The sequence below is a fragment of the Heloderma suspectum genome, chromosome 2 (assembly GCF_057233095.1).
Source record: "Heloderma suspectum isolate Gila_16-S chromosome 2, 16-S_ref, whole genome shotgun sequence".
Taxonomy (NCBI): Eukaryota; Metazoa; Chordata; class Lepidosauria; order Squamata; family Helodermatidae; genus Heloderma; species Heloderma suspectum.
Window position 1 is genome coordinate 248880322 of NC_139459.1, and position 10656 is coordinate 248890977.

The 10656-nt window shown below is 42.4% G+C and overlaps 1 protein-coding gene across 1 annotated transcript in view; it reads left to right on the forward strand.

The window, feature by feature from the left end:
• The window catches only part of CPEB4 (cytoplasmic polyadenylation element binding protein 4), an 88695-nt gene extending 79270 nt beyond the window's left edge, over nt 1–9425 (forward strand). The window contains exons 5-9 of the mRNA XM_084838709.1: nt 654–743; nt 1678–1796; nt 4269–4383; nt 4636–4817; nt 8876–9425. Of these exons, the coding sequence (XP_084694835.1) occupies nt 654–743; nt 1678–1796; nt 4269–4383; nt 4636–4817; nt 8876–9103 (734 nt within the window). The 3' untranslated portion in view covers nt 9104–9425. The remainder of the gene's footprint in view (nt 1–653; nt 744–1677; nt 1797–4268; nt 4384–4635; nt 4818–8875) is intronic.
• The last annotated feature ends 1231 nt before the right edge of the window (nt 9426–10656 follow it).

Here is a 10656-nt window from a genome sequence, read left to right on the forward strand (position 1 = left end):
TAGTCAGTGTGCAAGTCACCTGAGCTGAATTTTGAAATGGAAGGAGGCTTTGAAATGGCTGCAGCGTTTGCTTTTTGCTGATGTGGCGTGCACAATACTATCTGCATCCTCGTCTCTATAGCTATTACATAACCACTTTCTGCAAGCACTGCTGAAGTTAGTCTGAGGTCAAGCTCAGATAATGTGCCCAGATGTGGCTTAAGCATGTGATGCGAGCAGTAGGCATGACTAGACCGTGTGATACTCTTCTCCCTTTCTCCCAGCCTTTTGGAAGGCAGCTTGCAGAGCAGACTGCTCAGCACTCCAATTCAGACTCTGCACGCTATCTGTGGGAGAATGCCTGGAGCTAGGATGTGGTAGCTGTTTAGATTTAGTGATTTCATTCCTTTGAGTGGGCTGCTGCACATCTTTATTTGTAATCTAAAAGGCACAGCTTTGACATCTCCACTGTCTCCTTCATTATTAAATATGTTTTGACTTGCCAAGCCATTCCTTTTGACAATATCAGCTGTCTCAGTCTGCTAGGATGGCCGAAAATACTTGCAGGGTAGACCATATTACTATTACCATATTATCTGAAATTGCTTTACTTTGGGCAGATATTTTTTTTAAATCTCCGTGTTAAGGTTTTTTCTGCTCCCCCCAATCTGCAGATGAGATCACAGCTAGCTTTCGTCGCTTTGGCCCATTGATTGTGGATTGGCCACACAAGGCTGAAAGCAAGTCCTATTTTCCTCCCAAAGGTAAGGATGATCATTTTGTTGGTCACTTTTTGTATCCTGCCCTTCCTCAAAATGATCCCTCTGTGAGCCAGGCTAGGCTGAGAGATAGTGACTTGTTCCACTTCACTCAGTGAACTTCATGGATGAGCTTAGTTTTGAACTGAACTCTCTCTGGTTCAAATCTGACACACTGTCCTGTATGCACACTAGTTTTACTGCCATGCAGGCATTATCTTAGTGTGTTGCAGATTAGAATGTCTTTCTGCATGTTAATTTGTCATCTTTGTTTTTGTTTGAAACTGTTCTTCATTGCTGCTTTCACCGTAAGACCTTTTTGTACTTGAGGCGTTGCAGTTAGGCTGTAGATAGAGTGATCTATATAGCTATAGTTTAAACATGTTCCCTTTCCTGTCTCCTTCTCAATAACTTCTTTACTTCCGTTATCTTGCCTCTCTTCTGTTTCTTGTTTCACTTCATCTTTCATAGTGAATGATAAAGCGCATGGGCTACAACAGCCTTCCCCAGATCTGTTGGACTACAACTCCCATGCTGGCTGGGGGATGATGGGAATTGCAGCTCAACACATCTGGAGGGTGCCAAGTTGGGGAAGGCTGGGCTCCAACATATATTGTAGTTTAGGGAGTTCACCAGTAAAGCTTCAGCCTTCAGATTAAACTCTGTTATGGAGAAGAAATGGAGAAACCTCTGGCTCTTAATGGAGAAACCTTTAACTCTCTACCTCGTTAAAAATAGCATTTTGCTTAGATCAGAGCTTTTTCTATTTCCTCTCCAAAAAGATTCCATATACTCTAAGTATGTGACAAGGACTTACCCTTCCCTTTCGATTTTTATAGTTATGTAGAGCCCAAGTGCACACATTTTTAATACAATAGATAATTTCAACTCCCAGAATCCCACAGAATTTTTGTAAGGCTTGTCTCCATTTTTTATCTAGGATATGCATTTTTGCTGTTTCAAGATGAAAGCTCTGTACAGGCTTTGATTGATGCATGTATTGAAGAGGATGGAAAACTCTACCTGTGTGTTTCCAGTCCCACAATTAAAGACAAACCGGTAGGTGGAATGGTCATATATCGGTAGTCTGGTAGAATATGTACATAGAAAATGGGTGCTTAAGTACTTTTCTCATACTCCATAAATAGAAATCGATCATTTCTATTGTTTTTCACTAAAGGTATACTTGGACACTTTTTTCTTTGGATTGACAATGTAACATACAAAATTATTTCCCCAAAGTATAGAATGCCAGACATTATGCCAGCAGACATTAAGCAATTACAGGGCCAAATCCCTCCCATGCACACTGTGATTCACTTCAGTCATTGCCTCTCTCAATCTGAGATCCGACTCCCACCCCAATATGAACTGCAACTTAAGTTTCTTGAGTTCTCCCCTACATGTACTTCACTGCTCACTTTCATGCACAAGACCTAAACAAACGAGAAAGAAAAGCGTAAAGGGGAGAACTCTGTTAGAGTCTCTGGGGGAGAATGAATTAAAGAGCTCTTTGCCTCTTTCTTGGCTCATGTAGGAGTGAGTCCACAGGAGAGGTCAGCACTGCTAGCCCTTAAACCCATGCTAAACTCAACATTCAGACTGTATTAAAAATTAGTTGCCAATCAGGACTTTGCTGAAACCATTTAAAGTGCGTCTTTACTTTAGGGAAACTTTATGGGTTGATTTACATTAACCTGTTTTCCTCATAGAGTGCACTCATGTAGAAGCTCATAGTGCTCCACATCTATATGAGCTCTGTTGGGCCCACGCACTCCTGAGGCACTTGAGTAGACACCACTGGCTAATGTGAACCACTTTGTTGTCGCAATAGTACTTCTGATCCTGCCGTTCTGGGTTACTGTGTGTGTGTGTGTGTGTGTGTGTGTGTATGAATGGATATGGGGTGTTTTTGTCTGCATGGATGGATGGATATGGAGTGTCTGGGTGTATGTGTGTGGATGGATGGTGTGACCCCCGTGTCTCCACCTCTGGTGACCCTGCCCTCTTTGGAGACATAACAGTGCTCAGAAGCCTTCATGCAGTAATGCACCCTTCCCTGACCTAGTGCCCTTCTGATGTGTTGGACTGCAACATTGGCCATGCTGGCAGTGGATGATGGGAGTTGTAGTCCAACACATCTGGAGGGCATCAGGTTGGGGAAGGCTAGAGTAATGGATTAAAGGCCTGTTCTATGGTAACTGTAACAGTGATATGTAGGTTTGGATAAGGCTCTGCTTACAGGAGCAAGTTATGATTTCTTAATATAAGTAAATGCTAGATATTAGTGTCTGTCTGGTTGAGATAGTGGAATAATGCTAGCACTAACAGAGAATCTTGTGTAGGTTGCGATAATACCCTTCAGGAAAACAGGAGGCTTAAAAATATGATACAAATAAGGGAAAAGTGAATATCAGACATGTCTTAGCTGTTGTTCAATAGAAGTCCAGGTCTAATGGATTGCCATATTTGGTGTTGAGGAAGAGATTTCTTGGTAAGATTGGTTAGTGACTTGTTTTGGTCTTTTCATGTATTGTGTGGCTTAACTCACCCGAGCCATCCAAATTAGATTACTTTGCTAGGGGTTTTAAATACGATTTTTACTCTACCATCTTATATAAATATTAAAGGCAGCTTACCATTTGGATCAACAATTTTCTAAATGTAAATTATTCCTGGGCAGGTGTCTTGTTTGTTCTATTTGCTTATGGTACGCACTAATCATGATAATGTGACTTATCAGGTTTGGAGGGAGAAGAGGAAGATGTGCATATTTAGTTACAAACAAATCTGATTTAGAACACACAGGGATTGACTCAGATGGTCCTCAGGTACTTTTGAGCCTTATGATGCATGTTTGCTCCAAACCTAGAAGTTACTAACCCTGGTATGTGGCAGGAGGCTGTGTCCCCACTGCCACCATTCCAGTTCTTGCAGAGCAATCCTGGCTGGACAGCAGCAACATCACAGCCCTGATCAGTCTTCCTGCAGGGCAGGGCCAATGAGGCAGTTGGACTCAGCTTAGTGACCCTGTTCCCAACTAACAGAATGGTTCTGTAAGGAGCTTCTGAGTGACGTCTTCACTGTACTGATCCCATATTAACCACTGAAGGACAAAACTCCTGGGTTCGTTCTAAGTGCCCCCCCCCCTCCTTCTGCTCATACCTCACTTAACTGCTGATCAGAATTGTGAAATGCATTGCTCAGAAGACCCTTGCAGTACTATTCTTGCCATTTAGGGGTGAAGAGCGTGGAGATCGGCACTCTCCTAGACAGATGCGCAGGCAGTGTAAGCTGGTTGCTTCATGCATGTCCTCTCACCATTGCAATAGCCTTTTATGTTTCTGCTATAGCAGTTTCATAATATTGAAATCTGACTGTGCTTGGCTAGATTAAAATGGCTGCTAATAAAGCAGGCTCTAAAAGACGATAGATAAGTTGACCATACAGGAATAAAAAACTTCTCTGTACTATGGGGAGAAACTGTGTTGTAACGTGCTAATGATATGTCAACTTGTTTTCTGCTTGTAGGTTCAGATCCGGCCTTGGAATCTTAGCGATAGTGACTTTGTGATGGATGGCTCACAGCCTCTGGATCCACGGAAAACCATTTTTGTCGGAGGAGTTCCACGGCCCTTACGAGCAGGTACGGTATGCAAAGAATAAGGAAAATAGTTTGTTGATTCTGCCCAAGCTGCCTTATTGCTCTGAGGGAACGTTGTGTCCTTATTTCTGTTATAGAAATATGCCAGCACTTGCTAAATTTAACTTTTGCTGACACTCCAATTATTTCCAGATACAAGAGTACAAATAAACATACTTTCCCGGGGCCTACAAAGAGAGGGGATTTGTGTGTGTAAAATATCTAGGTAAATGGTTTGTTACTACTTTATTTTAGTGGAGCTTGCAATGATAATGGACCGGCTGTACGGAGGAGTTTGCTATGCTGGAATTGACACAGACCCTGAGCTGAAGTACCCAAAAGGAGCTGGGCGTGTTGCATTTTCTAATCAACAGAGTTATATAGCTGCTATCAGTGCCCGCTTTGTTCAGCTGCAACATGGAGAGATAGATAAACGGGTAAGGACCGGGGCACATTCTATTTATTACTCAGCATTCTTTTGCTAGCTTATTTCCATGTAAGTGCCCATGTGTGGCAGGAGAAAATAATTTATTAAAGGGAGAATCTTTCCTTCCTGATATTCCTGGGATTTATGCATAAAAAAGAGATCAGTCATCCCACAGACTGGGATATCTAGTTTAACATTTGATTTTGGCTGGGACCTTCTAAACCTTAAGTTGTTCCCTCCAGAGACATTTCCTGTAGCACAGCATAAGCCTGTGTTCCTAATGTTCTCCTGTTACCTATGCATGACTTGCTTACTCTTGGCCTCTCTTTCACCCTGCCTGTGTGCTTAGAAGTAGAATGGTCAACTGGTTTATCAAAGTGGAAGGCATACTGTTGCGCTGTCTCCATTCATTTCAACTAGATTTGTGAGTCTCTTGCACAAGTCCTGTTTTAATTCGGTGTAGGGCAGGTAGATAGTAACAATACTTCGTTACCTAATCATTTTATGTTGATGTTAGAACTAACATTTACTTGCAGCCTAAGCCAACAAAAGCAAGGATATCTTTGCCGCAAATGTTTGCTTTCCCCTTTAGTTCACTGACATACTCACTGGGGGAGGGGAAGGGGCAGATTAAGGTACTGGCATTGGCACTGTGTAAGATCTTGCAAGCCACCTCTTGTGAGTTATATTGTTCTGCCCTTTCCTAGCCATTTGGCAACTTGTCCTCAGTGGTTCTGTGATACAGCAATTTGAATGTCATGATTTAACTGATTGGTTTTTTAGGTAGGAAAAGCAACAGGTGGATACTGAGTTGTGTGACTGGTCCTTCTCCAGTCTCAGAAGAGCTGTCCTGTTCTACTTCTTGATGCATAATGTTGGCATGCAGGTTAGACCTACTGGTGCTAACAGGACTTGCCTGAAATCCGAGTGAGGAATGAAAACCTTTCTGCACATATCCTTCAGTAAGGGTGATCCACATGCAGACCCTTTCTAGTTTGAGTCCCCTGTGCAGAGCAGTCTGCTGCATAGGCACTTCCTCTCGCTGGATCTCTTTGTCCAGAACTAGAGTCTGTGTATGTGTGTATGTGTGTGTGCATGTGTGTTACCCCATGGAGAATGGATCCAAAGATGCAGGGTCCAACAGATGACAGTCACTAATCATCCGAGCAGGTGGGGGTTGGCAGGCGGGGGTGGAGACAGGATGAATCTTGTTGTTGTTGTTGTTCAGTCGTGTCCGACTCTTCGTGACCCCATGGACCATAGCACGCCAGGCCTTCCTGTCCTGCGCTCTCTCCCGGAGTGTGCTCAAGTTCATATTCATTGCATCGGTGATGCTATCTAGCCATTTCATCCTCTGCCGTCCCCTTCTCCTTTTGCCTTCAGTCTTTCCCAGCATCAGGGTCTTTTCCAGAGAGTTTTCTCTTCGCATTAGGTGGCCAAAATATTTGAGCTTCAGCTTCAGGATCTGTCCTTCCAATGAGCACTCAGGGTTGATTTCCTTTAGGATGGACTGATTTGACCTCCTTGCAGTCCAGGGGACTCGTAAGAGTCTTCTCCAGCACCACAGTTCGAAGGCATCAATTCTTTGGCGCTCAGCCTTCCTTATAGTCCAGCTCTCACAGCCATACATTACTACTGGGAAAACCATAGCTTTGATTAGATGGACCTTTGTCGGCAAGGTGATGTCTCTGCTTCTTACTATGCTGTCTAGGTTTGCCATAGCTTTCCTCCCAAGGAGCAAGCGTCTTTTAATTTCATGGCTACAGTCACCATCTGCGGTGATCTTGGAGCCCAAGAAAGTAAAATCTGTCACTGCTTCCATTTCTTCCCCTTCTATATGCCAGGAAGTGATAGGGCCAAATGCCATGATCTTCGTTTTTTTAATGTTGAGTTTCAAACCAGCTTTTGCACTCTCCTCTTTCACCCTCAACAAGAGGCTCTTGAGATCCTCTTCGCTTTCTGCCATTAGGGTGGTATCGTCTGCATATCGGAGGTTGTTGATAATTCTCCCGGCAATCTTAATTCCAACCTGTGATTCATCCAACCCGGCGTTTCTCATGATGTACTCTGCATATAAGTTAAATAAGCAGGGTGACAATATGCAGCCTTGTCGTACTCCTTTCCCAATTTTGAACCACTTGGTTGTTCCATGTCTGGTTCTTACTTTTGCTTCTTGAACTAACAGTGGCAGCCATCTGTTTGGCAGTTGCGCATGCAGAGAATCTTGCACATAGCAGCATTCGTGCTGCAGTACATGAAAACCTCTGGATCAGGAACTGTTCCGGTTTGGGGTATAACATGGCCTAGCTCAGGGTCATCTTATGAAAATGTATCTTTCTGAAATTCAGAATTTATGAATGTGCTGTTCAACTGTGTGGAAATCTACACTTCGGTATTTGCAAGCATTTAACTCGTGCATGCAGACGTTTATAAACCTGTATTGATAGCAAACACCATTGCAGCCTCTGCAGTACATCTCTTCATATAGCATATTAAATGGAATCAGGAGTTAATTCATGCTTTTAGCATCAGCAGCTATAGGAAATAGTGATATTTAACAGCTAGATATTTTTATCTGCTTTATACAGGGCACAAATAGACAAAATGGCACAAGATCCATGATTGGATCTCCCACTTTTTTCTTTCAGTAAATAAAGGAACAAGGTGGAGAATTGACAGAAGGGTTTAAAAAAAAAAATCCGTCTCTCCCCTGTTTTTCTTATCCACATTTTCCCTTTTAGCCTGACATATGGCAGCTGTATACTTTGTTCTGTGGGGCAAACAGAAGCTATTGGAGGGGCGCAATATAGATTGAGAAAATGGCATGGTGTCAGAGAGGTGGGGAGGTGAAGAGAATTAAAACCCTCTCTCCCTGTGCTGCGGTCCTGATCCATTTCAGGCCTTGTCATGCTTAAGATATCCAATTGCAGATTTCCCTTCATCTTGTGAAGTTGCAGCGCCAGACTCCTCCCAGTAATGAGACTTAAGCCAATCTTAAATGAGAACAGGTTTTATTTCAGCAAAACATCTGAATCTCCTGTTCTTGTGGGCTTCTCAGTTCCTTCAATTAAAAATACTTTCACATGCTCAAAATTGACTTGACAAGTTGCCAATTCAAGGCAGCATATCAACACTGCCCTATATTAAGCACTAGGCACATTCAAAATTTCATACTGCTAAATTGGGAGTTCCTCTTTGCTCTCTCCATCATCAAATGCCTGCCTTACTCATCAGTTACTATACGCTGTGTGTTGTGTAACCCCAACCAATTTTTGACGTATGTAAATACTCTAAGATGTACCAGGAAAGTACCTCCTGTGGTAGGGGTGGGCAACATGGGGACTTCCAGATGCTTTGGTCTGCAACTTCCATCAGCCCTAGCCAGCATAGCGAATGGTCAGGGATCATGGGAATCATAGGCCAAAGTATCTGGAGGGACACAAATTCCTCACCCCTGTCCTATAGGCATATATGGTGCCTCTTGGCATACTTCCACAGGATGTGGTCATAGTCACTAGCTAGGTTTTTTTGAAGTGTTAGGTAAATTCATGGAGCATAGGTCTTTTGGTAAAAGGAATTCAATTTATTATTTCATCCTGTCCTTTTCCCATGGAGCCCAGGATAGCATACAGTTTTCTCCCCACCCACCCAGCTCCCATTTTATCTTCACAGCAACCCTGTGAGGTAGGTTAGATTAAGAGATAACTGGTGCATGGATATCCAGTTAGCTTTGTGTCCAAGTGGGTATAGGAACCCAGTTCTCCATGGACCTGGCCCAACACTGACGACTGCACCAGATTTCATGTTTAAAGGCAGTGTTCTTCTGAATATCCAGAGGACATTAGACAGGGCTTTCACGCCCTCCTTGTAGGCTTTCCACAGGCATCTGGTTGGCCACTGTTAGAAACAGGATACTGAGCCCGATAGACCCTCAGGATGATCCAGCAGAGCACTTATAGCACAAAAGAGTATTCATTGAGGCATCTGTATTAACATTTGTATTGCAGTAGTATCTAAAGAGGAAAAAAACATTAGTAGTGTAAACTTTCTCTCCTTCTTTCAACACAGGTGGAAGTTAAGCCATATGTCTTGGATGATCAGCTGTGTGATGAATGTCAGGGGGCCCGTTGTGGTGGAAAATTTGCTCCATTTTTCTGTGCTAACGTTACCTGTCTGCAGTATTACTGTGAATATTGCTGGGCTGCTATCCATTCGCGCGCTGGCAGGGAATTCCACAAGCCCCTGGTGAAAGAGGGAGGAGATCGCCCGAGACATATTTCATTCCGCTGGAACTAAGTGATGACTGCAGCGTGTTCATATGCAGGCCTCAAAATAAGTGCACTCTTCTGTTATCCTGATTCCCTTGCCCTCCCTTCCTCTTTTCTCTCTTACTCAAGATAGCATGTCCTACTGTTGTAGTCTGTAACTTAACAATAGTGTAACAAAAGAATGACCTATAATCATATAGGTATTTTGTAGAATCTTGTCATTAAACTGTATTGGGAACTCCTTTTCATATGGATAACACAGTGCATGGAAGCCAGGTTCTCTTACCTTTAGTTACCCAGAGGACACTGCTTTCCTGCTATCTTTTCTTGAAGGAAGAGAGAACAATATTAAGAGAAGAGAAATGAAACGAGAGAGTATTTTGTTTTTTAATTAAATTATTGCTAATAACAAAATCAATAGAATACTTTTATTAAAGTAACCATGAGATAGGAACATTATGAACCTATTCTGACACTTTGCCCAAACTGCCCTTCCCTCAGAGATTTCCCCTTCCCTGCCCAAACCTCTGGGAAGCCTGTTTTCTTGCCGCCTATGATTTTGTAGCAATGGAAACAGTTAGCCGTTAACCTAGTAACAGGAAAGAGCATGTTTAAAGCAACAAAAATGCATGAGCAAGGTTTAAAGCAGCATTAAGTTAATTTTTTATTTAAGGGTTCCGAAGCAAATTTTTTTAGCACAGTATGTGTGTCTCACCGTGCCTCCGACTTCCCACCACATTCAAACTTTTACTAATTGAGTAGGCAGAGCTTAGATCTGTGTTCTTCATCCAAGCAATCACATTTTAAAAGTTCCCGAATGTAAATCCTGGGTCAATTTACTTCTGGGGGGTGGGTGGGGAGTGCACTTATTCTTTGTTGTTGTTCTTGTTGTTGTTGTTTTTAAAGAAGAAACTTCATTATCAGAATACAGCCCTAGAAATCCTACCAAAGCTAAAGTAATGACAACTAGTGAACTGGCATGTCCTCTCCTGAAGAACAAATGTATAGATTTTATTTTTGATGGTTATATAGAACTCTATATCCTAATGTACTAATGTTAATCAGGGGCCAGCTTTTGCTCTCCATTTTGACATGAAATACAAGAACCTAAAGATATACCTCAAGATTATCATTTTGATTTCCCCCCTCTAAAACACTAGTAATCCACTCTTAAAACACAAATCAAAATTTGGCTGCGTATTGGGCTTACTCTGCGATGTAAAATGAGTTTTAATCTGCTAATGAAGCTGTATCATAGAAAGCATAAGAGGGCAACGTGACGGTTGTTTCCAGGGATGTTTTGCACGGTTGGCTGAATGAATTGGAATGCATATCCGCAAAGAAGAATATGCTTGTCTTTCAGCAGAGAGCAAGTGAGTGTAGGGAATCTTAACACAGAATTGCTTTTGGAACTTAGCACCAAGTTCCAAAAATAAGAATTACAGGGCATTAAAGTACCCAGTCGTGCATGGGGTGTTTTAAACCCATAAGTGGGAACACAGTACATGTTAAAGGTAAGGCACAGGGTGGTGTTGGTTTGCTTGAAATAGTCACTTGATGCTCTGTAAATCTGAGGAAATT